Source organism: Leptopilina heterotoma, unplaced genomic scaffold, assembly GCF_015476425.1.
Source record: "Leptopilina heterotoma isolate Lh14 unplaced genomic scaffold, ASM1547642v1 Lhet_264, whole genome shotgun sequence".
Taxonomy (NCBI): domain Eukaryota; kingdom Metazoa; phylum Arthropoda; class Insecta; order Hymenoptera; family Figitidae; genus Leptopilina; species Leptopilina heterotoma.
In genome coordinates, this window is record NW_025110974.1 from 302,267 (window position 1) to 324,818 (window position 22,552).

Consider the following 22,552-nt stretch of genomic DNA (forward strand, 5'->3'; position numbering starts at 1 on the left):
TAAGCATTTAAGGGGAAGGGGGGGGGGGGGTCTAGCTATTGCTTATTTTCATTAGAAAAAATGGCGCTAATGCATATAAAAAATCTTACATGGGGGAGGGGGGGGGGGTCTAAAAACCTGAAAAATATGCTTACGTAATACTTGAATGGCCCCAAAATTAATTCACAAAAAATTTTAGAAAAAAATATAAATTTATAAATAATAGGTATAAATAAGCTAAGAGGTAAATGAAAAAATAATTAAATAAAACAAGATATAAATAAACAAGGAAGCAAATAAGTAAATAAATAAAATAGTGGATTAATGAACAAAATAGTAAACACATAAAACCAAAAAAGTAAATAAATTAGTAAAGAAAGGAAAAATAAGAAAATAGGATGTTAATAAATAAATTAACAAAACATTAAATCAGCAAAAATTAATAAACAAAACAACAAATAAATAATCAGAAGAATAAATAAATATAGAAAATGGTAAATAAATTTAAAAAAGTAATTAAAAAAGAAAAGAAAGAAAACAATAAACAAAATAGTAAATAAATAAGTGAATAAATAGAATAGTAAATAAATAAGTAAAAAATTAAAATGTTAAATAAATAAACAAATTAGTAAATAATAAACAAAAAAGTAAATATGAAAGTAAATAAACAGAATAGTAAATAAATGCACAAGTAAATGAACAAAAAAGTAAATAAAAAATTGAATAAAAAAAACAATAAGTAAATGATCAAAATGTTAAAAAAATAAACAAATCAGTAAATAAATAATTAAATGAACAAAATTGTAAACAAATAAACAAAAATGTAAATATGAAAGTAAATAAACAAAATAGTAAATAAATAAGTAAATAAATATACAGAAGTTAGTATAATAATAATGGAGATTATTATTATAATTATCTTGTTTCACGTGATTAATATTGCGAGTATATTTTAGAAATAAACAGAAAAAATTGACCCAATTAGATAGATATTGTAAAATAAACAAATGACAGTGATATCATATAAATATAAATAAATGACAATCAGAGAAATAAAAATTTAACTTTAAAAATAGATGGGAAAGTTTTAAAATTTCTTTTTCCACAGAAGGAAAAATATAAAGTTGTATTTAGATTTTTATTATTATTATTTTTATTATTATTTAATATTATTTTTATTCTTATTATTATTATTTAATATTTATTATTATTAAAAATATATATTAATAATAATTAATTTCTTAATTAATTTATTATATTATTTATTATTTATTTATTTATTATTATTTAATATTATTATTTTTATTACTGCTACTTTTATTATTATTAATGAACTTGTAAAAGAATATCCTAAATCGATTATCTCATAAATGAATAATAATTGTCATTTTATGGCTATTAAATTATTGCTTAACAAGATAAGAAAGAAATGGTAATTATTATGTTCATTTTCTTAACAAAATTTGATAAGTTTTTCTAATTATCGACAAACAAAACAAAATATTTAAAATTCCTTTATTCAAATTATTTGAAAAAGAAATGAATTAATCTTTACTTTTGTATAATAACTTGTAAATTTATAAATGATTAAATAAATTCGAAAAAATGAAAATCGTTGAATATGATAATAAAATAATAATAATAATAATAATAATTTAATGAAACATAAAGAAAATATTTCTGAAAAATAACAATGTTGTAACATATTATAAATATAATTGGCTTCAATGAACAAAAGTAAGCTTTCAATTGAAACAATTAATTCGTATAATTGTGACGTGTAATGCCATGATTCAGTCCCTCTTAATCATTCCCTTATTTATTAAAAATTTCTTATTCTTTGCACTCAGTGCAGTGTAGAAATTATGATTTCATTTCACAGGCCACTTAGAAACTAATAAAACATTTGTCAAATATATTATATATAATTATACAAATCTTAAAATATTTCTGTATCCCTTAAAGTGTTTTTATTCAATTTTCCATTCGAATTTAAATTTATGTAAATACATTAAAATTTTAAATAATAGAAATAAGAACAGGAATAGAAATAAGAACAAAAATAGGAACAGAAATAGGAAAAGAAACAGAAATAGGAACAGAAATAGGAACAGAAATAGGAATAGGAATAGGAATAGGAATAGGAATAGGAATAGGAATAGGAATAGGAATAGGAATAGGAATAGGAATAGGAATAGGAATAGGAATAGGAATAGGAATAGGAATAGGAATAGGAATAGGAATAGGAATAGGAATAGGAATATGAATAGGAATAGGAATAGGAATAGGAATATGAATAGGAATAGGAATAGGAATAGGAATAGGAATAGGAATAGGAATAGGAATAGGAATAGGAATAGGAATAGGAATAGGAATAGGAATAGGAATAGGAATTAGAATAGGAATTAGAATAGGAATTAGAATAGGAATTAGAATAGGAATAGGAATAGGAATAGGAATAGGAATAGGAATAGGAATAGGAATAGGAATAGGAATAGGAATAGGAATAGGAATAGGAATAGGAATAGGAATAGGAATAGGAATAGGAATAGGAATAGGAATATGAATAGGAATATGAATATGAATAGGAATAGGAATAGGAATAGGAATAGGAATAGGAATAGGAATTAGAATAGGAATTAGAATAGGAATAGGAATAGGAATATGAATACAAGTAACATATATAATATTAACAAAAATGTTTGGTAACACATAAATAACAGTCAATTTTTTATTTATTTTAATTAATGGCAAAGCAGAAAAAAACAGAAAAAACATTTCCAGAAAACAAATAATTTCATCTTAAATGGTAGTAGTTAAATATTATACCAATAAGGAAGAAATCTTAAAGCTCTTTATCAAACTCAATTACGAAATAAATCTCTGCAACTTCTATTCTGAATTGTGTAATTTAAAAGTCTCATTGTGTAAATGTGAAATATTTCAAATTTTAATGAAAGTCATTAGAAAATATAAACTTTACTTCTCTCTCTCTCTCTCTCTCTCTCTCTGCTTTCAGGTACATAATATATATTTATACGTCTCTCAATTTCAATACTAATAACCCTAAGGAAGTTTTTCATATTCTTATCTAAAAACTCAATGGGGGAACAAGTGTAAATATACATGTGACAACTTATTTCATCTATTGACACGTGTCATATAAGTGATACGAGACAATTTTCCTCGTATTTCATTTATAGTGTTCTATAAATTTTATTTTGCATATTTTTTTCTTCTCAAAATCAAATGATTTTTTTGGAATTATAAACTAGAAATTCATGATTTTTTTTATTTAGAAATAATAATTCGTAGTGATTTTTCTTCATCTGGAATCTAAAACTAAAGTGGCAGTGTTATTTTTGTAGTTTCAGAAAACACGTAATCTTGCAGCAAACTTGCAAACGGAAATTAATTATAAAAAAGATCAAAAGTAATTGGGAAGGAGTAGGAGGAGAAAATAAGGAATAAAGAGAATAGGGAATAAGAAATAGGGAATAGAAAATAGGAAGGAGTAGAAGGAGTAAATAAGGAATAGAGAGAATAGGGAATAAGAAATAGAGAATAGGAAGGAGTAGGAGGAGAAAATAAGGAATAAAGAGAATAAGAAATAGGAAGTGCCATGATATGTTTGAGAATAAGACATAGGGAATAGAGAATAGGAAGGAGTAGGAGGAGAAAATAAGGATTAGAGAGAAAGAGAATAAGGAATAGAAAGAATAGGGAATAGAGAATAGGAAGTAGTAGCAGGAGAAAATAAGGAATAGGGAGAATATGGAATAGAGAATAGGAAGGAATAGGAGAAGAAAATAAAAAATAAAGAGAATGGGGAATACAGAATAGGAAAGAGTAAAAGGAGAAAATAAGGAGATAGTGAAAAGGGAATAGAGAATAGGAAGGAGTAGGAGGAGAAAAAAAGGAAGGAAAAAGAGAGAAGAGGAGGAAAAAAGGAGGAAGAGAATAAGGAAAAACTGGAGGAGGAAACATTTACGAAGAATGATAAATTATTCTTCTACTGAAATTAACTATTATCTTTCAAATTATTAATTTGTTTTTCTTTTTTTTATTAAAAAATCATCTTTCCTCACTATTTACAATAATTAAATTTCACTATTTTAAAAGCAATTTCCAAATCTCCTATTCTTCATTTCACCTCTAACTACGTCTATTTTTTCTCTTCATTCACAAACAAAATCAATATAATTATTTTCACATTTCCACTACACTCTTACAAAATTACAATAATTATTATTTAAATAAATGTTTAAACTATTAAAAAACGAGAATGTACAGAGATCTTAAACATAATATTTATAATCATCAAAAGTATAAAAAAAAATTTCTCTAGTCCTCCAAATAATAAAATTCGTTTCTCCTCAATAATTTTCAATTATTTTTTTTCCTTTTTTGATAACTCTGCAAAAAGAGGGAATTTATAAGAAAAAAATTTTTTTTTGAGAGAGAATCATTCTTTCTCTAAAACGAATAGAAAAATGAAAAATGTGAAACTCACCACTTCAGCTATTGTTTTTAACGATATGGATGCCTCGTTACCACATTGTCGAACCATTTCGTGTAAATATCCAGTTTTATTTTGAAGCAGTACGTGTGGATGATCAAATTCCTGTGAGGGATAAAAAAAAGAAGAAAATGGAGAAAAGTTTTTAGAAAAACAAGTTGAAATGGTTTTTGAAAACCAAAAACAAAAAAAAAACTCACCACAATCCGTCCAGCATCCATAACAATAAATCTATCACAATCCATAACAGTATTAAGTCTATGAGCAACAATGAGTATCGTACAATTCTTAAATCGACTTCTAATCGTCTTCTGAATCAGCGCATCCGTCTGTGGATCAACATTAGCCGTCGCTTCATCGAGCACCAAAATTTTATTCTTCCTCACAATTGCCCTCGCCAGGCAGAGTAATTGCCTCTGTCCAACGCTGAAATTCGCCCCACCGTCCGACACCTTTCCATACAATCCAGAAAACATCTCCTGAACATAATTCTTCAATTCCACCTCAGCCAACGATTGCCACAATTCATCATCTGAATATTCATCAAACGGATCAAGATTCGACCTCAATGTGCCGGCAAATAAAAGTGGTTCCTGTGGAATAATACTTATTTTCTTCCTTAAATCATGTAAACCCAATGTTCCAACAGAAACATCATCGATAATAATTTCACCCTCCAAATGTGCCAATCGAAACAGTGCAATAATCATCGACGATTTTCCAGCACCTGTTCTACCGACAATACCAATTTTCTCCACTGGTTCAACGACAAATGTCAAATTATTCAATACCGGTGCACCATCAGCACTGTATTTTAGAGAAACATTCTTAAATTCCACACGTCCATTTTTGGGCCATTCTTTAGATGGTTTCAATTTTTCCTCACTATCAAATGCCGGTTCTTGGGGTATTTTATTGTAATCCAATATTCTCTCGACTGATGTCATATTCGTTTCGACCTCAACAACTTGAAACATACACCATTGTACCAATATTGTCATCGATATTGTTTGTGTTATAATCAATGCCACATCACCAGCCGAACTCATATCTTTGAATATCAAGAAAATATAGATAATAATACCCAAATAGAATGTACACAATACTTCCACATAATAGCCAAATGCTCTGCCACATGCTGCAAATAATATCCAAGCCGATGAATTTACATCTTGATTATTATCAAATTCCTTGATCATTAAATCTTCTGCTTTAAATGCTCTTATTGTCGTTATTCCCTGTATTGTTGCATTCAAATGACTGAATATTGGTGATTTTGCTGCGAGGAAGAAAAAAAATTTGTGATTTAATGGACTAATTCATTAATTGTAGATTGGATGAAAAAAAATGTTAATGGGAAACTTACTTGTTCCATCGAGTCTCTTAACACTGCGACTTGTACGCCAGTAAACTTCCTTTAATAGGGAGAGAAAAATTAGTGAGAGAATTAGGGGTATCAGCATCCAGTAGTTTATGACAACTGTCATTAGTGCAACTCCCATCATGTAGGTGAAGAATGACGAGACATCGTTTAATGCTTGTGGTAGTAATTTGTCCATAATGCCCATGTCCTTCGAGAATCTGTGAAAATGAGGCAAAAATTAAAAACTTCTGTATTAACATCGTTGTGAATAATTCTAGTTAGAAGCATCTTTAGCGGAATCTGTAGGAGTTCAAAAAGCATCTCTAGAAGCATTTGTAAAAGCATCTTTAGAAGCATCTGTAAAAGCATCTTTAGAAGCATCTGTAACAGTATCTGCAGAAGAATGTTTAGAAGCATCTGTAGAAACATCTGCAGGAGAATCAGCAGAAGCATTTGTATAAGCATCTTTAGAAGCATCTGTAGCAGTATTTGCAGAAGAATCTTTAGAAGCATCTGTAGCAGTATTTGCAGAAGAATCTTTAGAAGCATCTGTAGTAGTATTTGCAGAAGCAAAACAAGTAAAACAAGATCATCGGTAATTGTATCATTAGAGGCATTAATAACATCAGTAACAGCTTTAATAGCATCAGTAAAAGCCTTAGTAGCATCTGTAATAGTTTTAATAGCATGAGAAAAAACAGAAGTTATTGGATCATTAAAAGTATTAGTAAAATTCTCATGAGCATCACTACAAACATTCATTGCAAAATTAATTGCATCAACAGAAGCTTAAATTAAAGCAGCAGTTGAATTTGAGAGCATCATTAAGAGCATCATTGAAAACATTCATTGCAGAATTAATTGCATCAACAGAAGCTTAAATTAAAGCAGCAGTTGAAGTAGCAATAAAAGCATTTGTAACAGCAGTAGGGAGATCAGCAGGAGCATAATTAAAAACATTAATAGCAGAATTAATTACATCAACAGAAGCTTAAATTGAAGTATCAGTAAAAGCAGTAACAAATTTTAGCATCAGTTTAAGCATCACTAAAAGTATTAGTAAAGACAACAGCAAAAGCATCAACAAATACATAATTAAAAACATTAATAACATCACTGATAGTATCATCTAAAGCATCACTATCAGAATCAGCACAAGGATCACTAATAGTATCAGAAAAGGCATCAAATGCATCAAATAAAGCATCTGTAAAAGCAGTATCAAAATAATAAATAGTAGCATCTCTAAGAAAAAGAATCATTACAAAAGGTACAATCTATCCACTCACCTATTTATAATTCTTCCAGAAGGATTATTATGATAGAACGCCATCGTCGTATGGCTAATACTCCTAAAGATCGAGGCATGAATATTTTTCGACGACTTCAAGCACATCGACATAAACATCAAGTACTTCATGTAGACCGCAACAATCGTCGCCAAAATAAGTCCCGTATAAACCCAAACATACCAAACATTATCATCATCATCTGTTGTCGTACTTCCTCCTTCAGCACTATCATTTTTCATCTTCAATTCCTTCCTCAAATCATTCGCCTCCATCGTTGTTATCCAATACGTCAAGAAATAATCACCAACAATAACAAGCAATGGCAATAGAATAATAAAACAAAATACCAAAAATTTTCTAACACAACTTCCACCGGCTTGAAAATAGTCGATAAACACTCTCTTCGAAACTTTACCAGTTTGCGTTTGTTCAGCAACAATTTCACGCTCTTCATCCGAAATAATATTCTTCATACAAACATTTTCTAATTGCTCATGTGGTTCATCAAAATTTTGCTGATGCTGATTATCATCATGCTCCTGAAGAAATGCCAAAAATTCCGAATTCGATTTTCTGAGATCATCAATTGTACCATTCATTTCAACAAAACCATTATTAAGAACATAAGTCCGATCAACATTCTGTAAATACTGCAATTGATGTGTTATCAAAATTCTCGTCTTCCCCCGCAGATAATCGCAAATACAATTATTGAATATCGATCTACCGACATGTGCATCAACAGCCGATAATGGATCATCCAAAAGATAAATATCAGCCTCAGAATAAACAGCACGCGCTAAACTTATTCTTGCACGTTGACCACCACTCAGTGTCGTTCCCTTTTCGCCAATAATTGTTTGATCCCTATCGGGAAATAATGAGAAATCACGTTCCAATTGGCAAACACGAATTACATCATTGTAACGTGCTTTATTCATTTCACGACCAAAGAGAATATTTTGTCGAACACTTGCGGCAAATATCCATGGTTCTTGACTGACGTAAACAAATTTACCATCAATGTAGAGTTTACCTTGGTTTATTGGCAATTCACCGATTATTAATTGAAGGAGACTCGACTTTCCTGAACCAACTTGTCCAATTACTGCTGTTAGTGAACCGGAAGTTGCTTGAAAATTGATATTATTTAATGTTGATCTTGTCACTTCGTGTGTATCGTTCGTTGCCCATTTTGCGGTGACATTTTTTAATGCCAATACAACATCGTGTGGATATTTTTCATCGATATTATTGTTTATTATGTCTGTTGATTTTTCGAGTTCGTCACTTAGAAGATATTTTCGTATTCGTTCAATAGATGCGGTTGACTGAGCGAGACGTTGCATTGCTAAAAAAAAATGAAAATCGATTTTAAAAAAGCTGATGAAAAATTCACTTAGATATCAAGATAGTTTACCACAAGGAAAGCTTGCTGAAAAGTTATCTTATAGAAGTAGCGAAAATATTGCCAAGGAAGCTTGCGGGAAGCTTACATTGCATTACGAAATTAGTAAAATTTACAATCACAGTAAATCGTCAGGTATTGAAATAACTCCAGAAAGGATAAAAATAATTCATTTTGGTGTTATTTTTGAAAAAGAGTAAAATTTTACTTTAATCCAAACACAGAGTTAATGATTTGACAAAATTCGATGAATTTAGCCTCACCAGGGAAAATAGTTAGTTGGTAAGTAACTTACAAACTTACTTAATACGTTAGTACTTTACTCAATTAATAAGTTAGTTAGTAACTAAGTTAATTAGTTAGATAATTAGTAAGTTAGTTAGTTAGTTAGTTAGTTAGTTAGTTAGTTACCTAATCTACTAACTTAATTACTAACTTACTAACTAATTTACAAACTAACTAGCTAACTAACTTATTAACTTACTACCTAACTAGCTAACTAAATTAAAACTTATTACCCGAGCAACTAACTTACTAACATATTAAGTTAGATAGTTAGTTAGTTAGTTAGTAAGATAGTTAGTTATTAAGTTAGTTACAAAGTTATAACTAACTAACTTACTAACCAACTATCTAAACAACTCAATAACTAAATTATTTACTAACTACCTTACTAACTCACTTAGTAAGTTATTTATCTAGCTAGTTAGTTAGTAAGCTAGCTAACTAACTCACTACCTTAATAAGCTACTATATAACTACCTTACTTAGTAAGTTAGTTAAGAAGTTAGTTAGTAACTAAGTTAGTAATTTAGTAACTATGTTAATAAATTAGTAAGATAGTTATTAATAAGTTCGTTAATAACTAACTTACTAATAATTATCAAACTAACAAATTTACTAACTTAGTTACTACATAAATTAGTTTCTTACTACTTACCTTAATAACCAACTTAGTAAGTCAATAAGTAAGTTAGGAAGTCAGTTAGTTAATAACTAACTTACTTATAACTAACGTACTAAGTAATTAACTTAATAAATAACTAATTTATTAACTTACAAACTAAGTAGCTAACTAACTTACAACCTTAGACACTTACTAACTTACTAAATTAGTAAATTAGTTAGCTAGTTAGTGACAAATTTAGTTAATAACTAAATAAATAACAAACAGACTTACTAACTTACTAACTTATTTAATAACTTAGTTCGGAACAATGTTAATTTGTTACTTATAGTAACTAACTAACTTATTTAATAAGTTAGTTCGGAACTAAGTTAATTTGTTAGTTATAGTTACTAACTTACTAACGAAGTTACTAAATAACAAACTTAGTAACTTACTAACTAGCAAACTTACTAACTTAGTTACTAACTAAATTATTTACTAACTGCCTTAAAAACAAACTTAGTAAGTTACTAACTAAGTTAGTTATTATATTAATTAGTAACTAACTTACTAACTAATTAACTTACTAACTAGCTAACTAACTGAATAACTTACTAACATAGACACTAACTAACTTACTAATTAAGTAACTAACCTACTAACATACTTACTAAACTTAGTAACTTATTAATTAAATAACTCACTAAGTTAGTTACTAAATTAGTAAGTTAATTAGTATCTAACTTACTAACTAATTGACTTGGTAACTAGCTAAATAACTAAATAACTTATTAACTTAGACACTAACTGACTTACTAACTTATACTTATAAACTAATCTACACCTTAGTAAGCAGCTCACTAACAAACACCTTACTAACTTAGTCACAAATAAATTTTTAACTTAGTAAATTACTATAGTAACTATTTTTGTGAATTAGTTAGTTAATTAGTTAGTTAGTAACTAGCTACGTTAATAAAGAAGAGTTACTAACTGAGTTAATAACTTAGTTACTAACTAAGTTACTAACTAAGTTACTAAGTAAGTTACTAACTAAGTTACTAACTAAGTTACTAACTAAGTTACTAACTAAGTTACTAACTAAGTTACTAACTAAGTTACTAACTAAGTTACTAACTGAGTTACTAGGTTAGTAAGCTAGCAAGATAGTTAGTAAGTTAGTTAGTTTGTAAATTAATTAGTAAGTTAGTAGTAAGTTAGTTAGTAACTAGATAACTAACTTATTTACTTAGCGACTAAGTCTGGAAATTCGATAGTTAGTTAGTTATTTAACAAGTTAGTAAGTTAGTGAGTTAGTTAAAAAATAAGTAAGTTAGTTAGTTCTTAAAGTAGTTAGTAAGTCAGTGGTAAGTTAGTTAGTAACCAAGTTTGTTAACTAAGTTACGAAAAAAAACTAAGTTACTAAACAAATTAGTTACATATTTACTTAATAAATAACTTAGTAAGTTAGTTACTAAGTTAGTAAGTTAGTAGGAATTTGGTTAGTAACTAGCTAAGTAACTTACTAAAATAGTTTTAAGTAACTTCCTGACCAACTAAACTTACTATTTTACTAACTAGCTAATTAACTTACTTATTAACTAATTAACTTACTAATTAACTAATTAACTTACTAAATATTTAACTTTGTAAGGGAATAATTTACTAACTAACTTTGTTACTAACTTACTAACTTACTAACTATACTTTAGAAAGTTAGTACGTAACAAAGTTAGTTAGTTAGTAAGTTAGTACGTAACTAAGTTAGTAAGTTAGTAAGTTAGTAAGTTAGTAAGTTAGTAAGTTAGTAAGTTAGTAAGTTAGTAAGTTAGTAAGTTAGTAAGTTAGTAAGTTAGTAAGTTAGTAAGTTAGTAAGTTAGTAAGTTAGTAAGTTAGTAAGTTAGAAAGTTAGTAAGTTAGTAAGTTAGTAAGTTATTGAACAAATTAGTAAGTTATTGAGTTAGTAAATTAGTTAGTAATCAAGTTTGTTAAACACTTAGTATCCTTCTAACTAACTTACTAACTTAGTTACTAACTAACTAATTTACTTAGGTACGAACTATCTTATCAAATTTTTTTGTTACTAAGTAACTTACTGACTTACTAACTTAATTAGTAAGTTACTAATCTAGTATGTTAGTAACATGGTTGCCACAAAATGATAAATATAAGATCCAGGCTTTTTTTCAGGCTTTTCCTGTTCAATACTTATGAAATTCCAGTCAAAAATTAAAAGAATTTCTGGCCTGATAACTTTGTGCTCTCTAAATCTGAATTAGTAGAAAGTTACTAATGAAATGACGAACAGTCTTTCACCAAAAGATTTAGTAATAATTTCACTTACAAATAGTAAAATTTTACTAATTATTAGTAGATTTTACTAATTGCTTTGTAAAATTCTACTAACAATTAGTAGAAATGTTTCATTAATAGTCGGTGAAACACAGTTTCACAAATTCATTTAGTGAAGTAAGTGACATTCAATTAGTGGAATTCCACTAAAACATTAGTAAAATTTTACTATTTCTTAGTAGAATTTTACTAATTAAGATTTAGAGAGTTTAGTTAATTAGTTAATTAGTTAGTAAATTATTTAGTTAGTAAGTTAGTAAATTATTTAGTTAGTAAGTTAGTAACTAAGTTAGTTAGTTAGTTAGTACCTGAGTTAATTATTCATTTGATTCGTAAGCAAGGTTGGTAAGTAAGTTAGGAAGTTAGTATGCCAGTTAGTAACTAAGTTAGGAAGTTATTTAGCTAGTTAGTAAGTTATTTAGTAAATAAGTTAATAAATTATTTCGTAATTTAATTAATTAGTTAGTTAGTTAGTAATTTAGTTCGTAACTAAGTTTAGGAAGTTAGTTAGTTAGTTAGTAAGTTATTTAGTAAATAAGTTAATAAATTATTTCGTAATTAAGTTAATTAGTTAGTTAGTTAGTAATTTAGTTCGTAACTAAGTTACTTTATTAGTGAGTTAATTAGTAAATAAGTTACTTGTAAGTTAGTTACTAATTAACTTACTAAGTTAGTTGCTAACTAACTTACTAAATAACTAACTAACTTACTAAGTTAGTTGCTAACTAACTTACCTACTGACTAAATTACTAAATAACTAACTAACTTACTAACTTAGTTAGTAAGTTAGTTAGCTACTAAGTTAATGAGCTAGGTAGCTAAATACTAACTAACTTAGAAACTTAGTTATTAACTTACTATCTTAGTTACTAACTAACTTAGTAAGTTAGTAACTAAGTTAGTAACTAAGTTAGTAACTAAGTTAGTAACTAACTTAGTAAGTAACTAAGATAGTAAGTTAATAACTAAGTTAGTTAGTAACCTATTTAGTTTAGTTAGTAAGCCGGTTAGTTAGTAACTTAGTTATTTAGTTCGTACCTAAGTTAATTACTTAGTTAGTTAGTAAGTCAATTTGCAAATAATTTAATTTGTAAATTATTTCGTAATCATGTTAATTAGTTGGTAAGTTAGTTAGTTAGTTAGTTAGTTAGTAAGTTAGTTCGTAAGTTAGTTCGTAGTTTGTTAGTTAGTAATCGTTGACATAGTTTTGATTGAAAGTAAAATTTTAGTTGCAAGTCATAGTAAAAAGTGACACCAAAATGGATTATTTTAATTTTTTTTGTGGTAATTTAATCTGCAACGTTTTTTAATACCTCACAATTTACTGTTAAGGAAAAATTGGAATGTTTTTTTATATACTAAAAAATATTTAAAGAAAATCAAATTAATAGAAAGTAAAAATTGATGAAAACCCCTCGAAAAGAGAGGAAATAAGAAAAAGAGAAAGAAAGATGGAAATAAATAGGAAAAAATTGATTAACTAACCAAAAGTAAACATTATATTCATGCAATTCTTTAGTTCATTGTAAAATGCTGTTATCATAAATGCCTTCTCGACTGTTATTTTATTGCCAAGAAAAACATAAGCGACAATTGTGATGAATATTCCAATTCTTGCTGCATACCACTGAAAGGACATGACGATAATATCCACAAAGACACTATTTCTAATCGCCTTTACTTCCTGTCTAGAATAAAAAGAGAAAAATTAAAGCATAAATAATCATTTTTTTTTAAATTTTTAATAAAATAAGAAAATAATTTATTTTCTAAATGGCTAAAGAAGCAGAAAAAAATTATTTAAAAAAATGTGGATAAAAATAAAAAACAAATTTATTAAAAAAAATAAACTTATAAGAAATAATAAATAATATGATAATCGAAAAGTAATGAAAATAAATTCATAAAAAATTATTCAACAAAGAAAAAGAAATAAAAAGTTGAAAGAAATTTATAAAAATAATCACCAATAAATAGTAGAAAATAATATAAAAGTTAGTGAATAAAAATAAGAAATAGTAAATTAAGTAATAATACAAAAGTCACAAAAGAAAATTTATAAATATTAATAATTTAATAATAATAATTATAAAGAATAATTGTTAAATGTTATTAAGAATAATTATTTAACAAAAAAAGGAGTAAAAAAATATTTAAACAAATTTGTAAAAATAATTAGAAATTTAATAATTAGGTAAGTAGAAAATAATAAAGAATAAAAAATAAATAAAGTAATAAATAATAAATAATAACAAAATAAAATTAATAAATAATAAAATAATAAAAGTACCGTGATGATAAATTAAAATGTTATTGATTCCAATTTTGAAAAAAAAATTGTTTATTAAAAATTTTTTATTAATCACAATTATTATGTGCCAGAATTTTTAAATAAAAAATTAAAAAACAAACTGATAATAAACACATTTAAAAATTTTTTAAATAGAATAAAAGAAAAATTCTAAACAATCAAAATAAAATAAGAATGTTTGGATGGAAATATTGACAAAAAAAAAACCTTGTAAAAATTAATTGGGCGATGGCTCTTAGTAAATGACACTTTTTTCTGAATTTCATCAGCTTCTTTTTTAGGACACATAGAGAAGAAATAGAGTTTTTTTAATGATAGTATTTTATGATTTGTTTTTTTTTTATAATCTGATAGTAGATATTTTTGAAAAAATAAGATTTTTCTTTATGTATTAGTGTGTAATAGAGGTGGAAAGTAATGAATAATGATGCTCTGAAGTAGGTAATGGATAATTCCTCTGCAATTTTAATGTTAGAGTAAATTTCTTTTTGTTGTAGTTCTTATTTTTTATGAGAGAAAATAAATAAAGCCGGTTTTTTATGACAATAATTAAAAACTACCCAAAGTGTCACGTAATAAGCAAATTTTTTAAAAATTTTTCTTCAAAACTTAACTCGTCCGCAATTTGAATTCTTGAAATTTGATTCAAGATTTGTATTCAGCGACCCCAAAAACCCCCGAGTAGTAAATTTCAAGCGTGTCCAAGCAATTTTTAAAAAACTCGTCCGCCATATTGGATCCGACATTTTGAATTTTTTGAATTTAACTTTAGTTTCGTAATCAGCGACGCCGAAAATCTCCGAGTAACAAGTTTTATAAATTTGAGCAATTTTAATTCAATTATTATTTTCTAGAATTTTTCACTAAAATTTTTCTCTAAATCAATTATTTTTATTAATTTTTAAAAAACTTTTTTGAGAATTTCCAAATCTATTTGTTTAAAATTAAATTTTACGAAATTTCAATTATTCGAAAGTCCTTCAATTAAATATATATTAGAAAATAAAAATTTCAAGTAATTTAAAAAAAAATTCAATTAAACATTTCCAAAAAAATTAATTCTACAGAATTGTCAGTTAAAAGAATGAAAAATTCAAATTTTCAATGATTTTAATTTGAAACCTGTTTCAAATTAACTAAAATTTTAACGAAAATTTATTTTTAAATCAATTTTTCTTAGAAAATTCTATGAGAATTCAATTATTTAAATACACAAATAAATAATTTATTGAATAATAATTGAATGTTTTTCATATGAATTCTCCAAGAGAATTTTATCAACAAAATTTTAAATAATTCAATTGTTTTGACGAATTGTAATAAATTTTTTAACATTAATTACATTTTTCGAGGAATTCAATTAATATTGTATTAAAAATAATTGAATCCCTGTAAAACAATGTATTATTTATGAAACTAATTGATTATTGCGAAGAAAATAAAAAATTTGTAAAATAATATAATAATTTAATAAAATTTTTAAGAATAATTATTATTTTCATAAATAATAAAATTCTTCTCAGAAATTTAATTATTTTTTACAAAAATTGATAAATTCTTTAATTATTTCTTTAATTCTTCACGAGAATTCAATTATTTCAAAAACCGAATAAAATTATTCGCAAAAATTCAATTACACAGGTCAACAAAAAAAGACTTACTTTTTTTTTATGAGATAGCGGAATGGTTTCCTATGTATTTTTGCACGCTGAACACGATCCCGACTTCCAAAATTGCCCATCACGTCAGGATTTTGAGAAAAGTGGGGATAAAGACCCCAAAAACGCTTTTTTGAGGAATTTCAACATTTATTTTCCCTTTAACCTGACGTGCTAGAGACTTCCACAAGGTCTTAAATTAAAGCTTGTAATGTGCACTAAAAGACCAATATCCATAAAATAAAAAAAAATTAAAATTTTTTTCAAAAAATGGGATTGAAGACACCAAAAATTTGTGTTTTTGGATTGCTTTAATAGACTTTTTGCAATTGCTTGGATTCGCATGAAAATGGTTACTTGGGGTTTTTGGGGTCGCTGATTACGAATCCAATATTAGTTTGCAAAAATTAAAAATGGCGGATTCGTAATCAGCGACCCCAAAAACCCTGAAATAACAATTTTCAAGCGAATCCAAGCAATTCTTAATTCTTACATCTGCTATCTTGGTTTCGCCGTTTTAAATTTTTGCAAACAAATATTGGATTCGTAATCAGCGACCCGAAAACCCCAAGTACCCATTTTCAAGCGAATCCAAGCGATTGCAAGAAGTCTATTAAAGCAATCCAAAAACACAAATTTTTGGTGTCTTCAACCCCATTTTTTGAAAAAAATTTTAATTTTTTTTATTTTATGGATATTGGTCTTGTAGTGCACATTACAAGCTTTAATTTAAGACCTTGTGGAAGTCTCTAGCACGTCAGGTTAAAGAGAAAAGAAATGTTGAAAATCCTCAAAAAAGCGTTTTTGGGGTCTTTACCCCCACTTTTCTCAAAATCCTGACGTGATGGGCAAATTTGGAAGTCGGGATTGTGTTCAGCGTCCAAAAATACATAGGAAACCATTCCGCTATCTCATAAAAAAAAAGTAAGTCTTTTTTTGTTGACCTGTGTTATTTTCATAAATAATGAAATTCTTCTCAGAAATTCAATTATTTTTCGAAAAATTGATAAATTCATTCTCTAATTCTTCACAAGAATTCAATTATTTTCCCAAATAATAAAATTCTTCACAAGAATTCAATTATTAGCCCAAATAAAATTATTAACGAAAATTCAATTATATAAAAAAAATTAAATAAAATTCTTCGCAAACATTAATTAATTTTCATAAATAATACAATTCTTTTCAGTAATTCAATTTTTTTTTAATTAATAAATTCTAGAATTCTTTCTTTAATTCTTTACGAGAATTCAATTATTTAAAAAATAATTAAATAAAATTAATCGCAGAAATTCAATTACTTTCATAAATAATAAAATTCTTCTCAGAAGTTCAATTATGTTTCGAAAAATTGATAAAAATTCATTCTTTAATTCTTCACAAGAATTCAATTATTTTGCCAAATAATAAAATTTTTCACGAGAATTCAATTATTTAAAAAAAAAATTAAATTAAATTCTTCGCAAAAATTCGATTATTTCCATAAATAATTAAATTCTTCGCAAAAATTCAATTATTTTTATAAATAATTAAATTCTTCTTAGAAATTCAATTATTTTTTAAAAAATTGATAAATTCTTGAATTCTTTCTTTAATTCTTCACGAGAATTCAATTATTTAAAAAAAATTAAATAAAATTCTTCTCAAAAATTCAATTACTTTCATAAATATCGAAATTCTTCTCAGAAATTGAATTATTCTTTAAAAAATTAATAAATTCTTTATAAAAATTAAATTGTTTGAAAAACTGTAATAAAACATTTAAATTTTCACTTTGGAAAATTATTAATTTATTTTCTTAATTCCAGTGAACAATTTAAATTAAATTTTATTAAATAATTTTATTTGTTTACTTTTAAAAATAACTTTTAAATACAATTGTATTTTTTAGGATAAAAATTTAGAAAGTAATTGTATTTTTCAAAAATTTAGAAAGTAATTGTATTTTTCAAAAATTTAGAATTAAAGTTCTCAGCAGGATTAGAATAAAAAAAATAAAAATAAATATTTTTGATTGAAATCAGGAAACAGTCAGGGAAATATTGTACTAAATTTCATTAAAATTTATTTTTGATAGCTACTTACTTTTTTTACTACTTTTTTCAGTATTAAAGCTACTTTTTGATATACTTTTTTAAAATTCATTATTGAGTGTGAAGTCTGTTTTAATAAAAGTCCCTGACTTTTCCCTAATTTCTCTGACCAATTCTACTTTCCCTGATGTTTTCCTGAATTCCCTAACTTCCCCGATCCAAATGTCCGCCATTTTGGATCCGCCATTTTGAATTTTGTGAAATTTGAAAATTTGACTTTAGATTCGTAATCAGCGAATCCAAAAGCTCCCTAGCAACAATTTCCTCACTTAGTGAAAATTATTAGAAAATACTTAGTGAAAACAATAAAAAAAAAAAAAAAAAAAATAGAAATTAATTATAAATAAACAACTTACTCTCTTGCTTTATTGACAAGATAAGCAAATGGCTTCTCCCATGCATACATTTTAATGACCTGTATGCCCATTATTATTTCATTCATTATACGAAGACGCTCGTCTGTTTTCGATGCTGCTCTCAACGTCAATTTTGAGACATATTTTGATACTGAACCTTGCAATGGAACAAGTATTAATAATACTATAACGCCAAACACTGCCGATAACTCAACTTCCGTGTACATTAAATAGAGAATAATAATTGTTTTTATTGGACCAATCCACAAGTAATTGAAACAAACCAAAATGAGCTCCAAGGCCATTACATCGTTACTCAAGTAATTGACAATCTACAATAAATTGTGAAATATTTCAATTTTTTTTCATATTCTTTAATTCTTGTTTAATTGGTTTTTTTATGTTTTAATATAAAAATTTTTATTATTTTTTTAATAATTTATTTATTACTTTCATTTGTCTCTTTGTTTATTTATTAATCAACACATTAAATTTTTCATTAACAATTATTTATTTATTTATTTATTTATTTTATTTATTTAAGTATCAATTATATTTATTCATAAGCTCGTCAATTAGTTATTTACATAATAATTTGTTAACTAATTAAATTTGTTTATTTATTTATCAACACATTAATTTATTCATTTAAAATTATATTTATTAATATTCTAATCAAATTGTTATTTACATAATAATTTGTTTATTTAATTAAATTATAAATTTATTTATTTACTAATATATTATTTTACTATTAATAGCTTAAATTATTAATTTACAGATTGTTTTATATATTGAATAGCATATTAAATTGTTTATTAATTATTTATTTATTTATTAATCAACTTTTTAATATTTTAACTAATTTTATTTGTTTTTTTAATTAAATTATGAATTTATTTATTTATTTATTTATTTATTTATTTATTTATTTATTTATTTATTTATTTATTTATTTATTTATTTATTTATTTATTTATTTATTTATTTATTTATTTATTTATTTATTTATTTATTTATTTATTTATTTATTTATTTATTTATTTATTTATTTATTTATTTATTTATTTATTTATTTATTTATTTATTTATTTATTTATTTATTTATTTATTTATTTATTTATTTATTTATTTATTTATTTATTTATTTATTTATTTTACCTGTCCAGCAGTTGTTTCAGTTTTCGATGAACTCGATGTCCTTAAAAGTTTTCTATAAATCAGAGCGCACAATGAGACTCGAAATTTCATTCCAAGTATAAGCATTTTATAAAGTCCAAGTTGAAAAAATGGTCCAGATAAAAAAAAACATAAAATCAAGCCAGTCGACCAATAATATGCCTCTTCAACTGGCATGTTATTTTTATTTCCATTGTAGTAGCTCAACATTTTGCCAAGAAAAATTGGTATCGGTAACCTGTCAAAAAGAAAATTTAATGTATCGTCAAAGAAATAAAAATTGTCCGCCATATTGGATCCGCCATCTTAAAATTTTGAAACTCAGACTTTCAATTCTACTCTGGCAGTTAAAATATGAGAAAATTATAAATATTATGAATGTTAATTAATAATAATATAAATTATCATTATTAATTATAATAATAATAATTATTATTATTATTATTATTATTATTTAAATAAAATATGTTTTGATTCAAAAGATGTTTTTGATTAATAATATTATTATTATTATTATTATTATTATTATTATTATTATTATTATTATTATTATTATTATTATTATTATTATTATTATTATTATTATTATTATTTTTTTTTTTTTTTTTTTTTTTTTTTTTTGCTTAGGGAATTTTGGGAAATCTGTTTACAGATACCTTGGATTCCGCACTCCAAGGTTATGTGGGGTTGGTAAAATAAAAAAAAAGGGAATTTAAAAAAAAGGATAAATAAATAAATGTTATAATAAATTTAATAAACTGGCGACCTACTACCAGCCCGGCCCACTAAAACCCGTAACCCTTCTTTTGGAGCCCTTTACCCTCCCTCGGAACTGTCGTAAGACTTTAGCCTTCGAGGGAGGCGCTCCAACTCTATCGCTGCTGCGACTTTGTTCTGTGTCTGCGGTTCTCCTGCGTCAATAGTTAAAAAATTTAAAACTATTTCAATATAAAAGCGGAATTAACAGCACAACAACAATAAAAAACAAAAATTTTAAGAAGTTTAAAAAGTCAAAAGACAAAATTATAAACGGATATATAAAAAAAATAAAAATAAACGCGTATAAAATATTGAAAACATAAAATTGTACAAAGATGAATAAAAAAAACAAAACAAATTAAAAAAAATGTATAGGGACAAATAAATCACAAAATAAATTAATAAAAAACAAACAAACAAATTAAAAGCTGTTTAAATTACGCTTTTTGGCGGCCGTCGAGATCCTTCCTCGACATAACCGAGATTATGAAGTTCTCGACTTGCCGCCAATTCTCTTCCGACTGGGTCATCAGCGATACCATATTCTCCGGTGTAACTTGACTGTTTACACCTTCGAACATGGCCCGCCTCTCCAAGTCCCATTTTTTGCATGAGAAGAGGGTGTGCTCCGCGTTGTCCTCAGGGAACTGGCAATATGCACACACCTCGTTCTCGCGTAATTTAAAGCGACACAGGTACGAGTTAAAACACCCGTGACCTGTGAGCGCCTGAGTCAAATAATAGGAAACCTGACCGTGTTTCCTATTTATCCAGGTGGCGAGTGCCGGGATAAGGCGATAGGTCCATCGACCTTTTCCCTCACCATCCCATCTTTCCTGCCATCTTTCTATGAGCCTGTGCCTCGCTTCTTTGCGGATCAGGCCCTTGCTTGGTCTTAATTCCTCATCCCAGGAACTGCTTTCTTTAGAAAAGAGAAACATTTCTTCCCTTTCCCTCGCCAAGAGATCTGCTGGCGGGACACTTGCAAGGACCTGCACAGCACTCGTAGATACCGTCTTATATGCAGAGATGATACGCGTTGTTATCGATCTCTGCGCCGACAGTATCTTTTCACAGATGGTAACACATCTTTTACTCCTCAGGGATGGGGCCCACGCTGGTGCTGCATAGAGCATTTTAGCGTGGGCGACACTCGCCACCAGTCTTCTTTTTTGTTCACGGGGTCCGCCAACATTTGGCATTAACCGTGAAAGATTAGCCGCACACTCGATCGCCTTATTCGACGCCGTAGCCATGTGGTGGTGGAAGTTTAACCTTCCATCCAACTCCACACCAAGGTATTTAATTTGTTTACTCCACTTGACCTCGAATCCGTCTATCACGATTCGTGGGAGCTCATAACCACGTCTGTCTGTGACTAGCAGTGCCTCGGTCTTTTCCAGGGCCATTTCAAGACCTCTGGTATCCAGCCAGCTTTTTGCTAGTCGCAGACATTCGTTCACCAATGTCCCAAGAGCCTCCTCACTCTCGGCAGTGCACACGAACAACGCGTCGTCCGCAAAGCCGATGATCATCGCACCTTCGGGCAGATCCATTCGCAGAAAATCATCGTAAGATACATTCCATACAAATGGACCTACCCTCGAGCCTTGAGGAGCCCCACGCTGCATCTCTTCCCTGAGAGTGCAGGTGTCTCCCTCATATATAACCCACCTGTCGCTAAGATAATTATCCATTATCCGCAACAAGTAGGGCGGCATGTTTTTCTTTTCCATCGACTCGATGAGATCTTTCCATCTTGCGGAATTAAACGCGTTGCGTATGTCAATTGCTACCAACGCGCAGAAGCTCTTCTTTTTCCCAGGTCCCAATTTGTTTTTTCCTGCTTTGGCTATGTCCACAACTGCCTGGATGGCATCAACTGTGGACTTGCCTTTACGGAAACCAAATTGGTAATCGGATAGACGATTCTCTTCGGTCAAGTGGCCCTGCATTCTCTGGAGAACCATATCCTCTAGAAGTTTACCCATCGTATCTAGCAGGCATATAGGCCTGTACGATGAAACCTTATCTAGAGGTTTTTCACCTTTCCTTAGGAGGACTAACCTCTGTCGCTTCCAGTCGCGGAAGAACTCTCCTCTCTCAAGGCAAAGATTGAAGCATCGAAGCAGAATCTGGGGTGAAGTGTCGATTACCAACTTTAGGATCTCGTTACTTATCCCATCGATTCCAGGCGCCTTGCCTGTTTTTAATCTTTTGCCTGCTTTTTTCAGTTCACTAAGTGTGAAGAGTTCTTCCTCTTCGACTTTGCAAAAACTCCAGTCCCTTCTAAGGTATGGTTCTGCAGGAGGAAACAAAGAACTTATTATCTTTCTGACCCAATCGGGATTGTCCAGGCCGGGGGTCTTTTGCCTCGTCACTAATTTCTTAGTT

General features: G+C 27.5%; 1 protein-coding gene across 2 annotated transcripts in view; it reads right to left on the reverse strand.

Annotated features, from left to right (window-relative positions):
* Positions 1–4,030: 4,030 nt before the first annotated feature.
* LOC122503595 (probable multidrug resistance-associated protein lethal(2)03659) overlaps positions 4,031–22,552 on the reverse strand; it is a 29,643-nt gene continuing 11,121 nt past the window's right edge. For both annotated transcript variants that reach the window (XM_043614191.1, XM_043614190.1), the window contains exons 4-11: positions 19,382–19,637; positions 18,221–18,552; positions 13,288–13,490; positions 7,151–8,504; positions 5,865–6,079; positions 4,699–5,777; positions 4,493–4,603; positions 4,031–4,395 (exon numbers count right to left, since the gene is read on the reverse strand). In XM_043614191.1, coding sequence (XP_043470126.1) covers positions 4,366–4,395; positions 4,493–4,603; positions 4,699–5,777; positions 5,865–6,079; positions 7,151–8,504; positions 13,288–13,490; positions 18,221–18,552; positions 19,382–19,637 — 3,580 coding nt within the window. In that variant the 3' untranslated portion in view covers positions 4,031–4,365. The remainder of the gene's footprint in view (positions 4,396–4,492; positions 4,604–4,698; positions 5,778–5,864; positions 6,080–7,150; positions 8,505–13,287; positions 13,491–18,220; positions 18,553–19,381; positions 19,638–22,552) is intronic.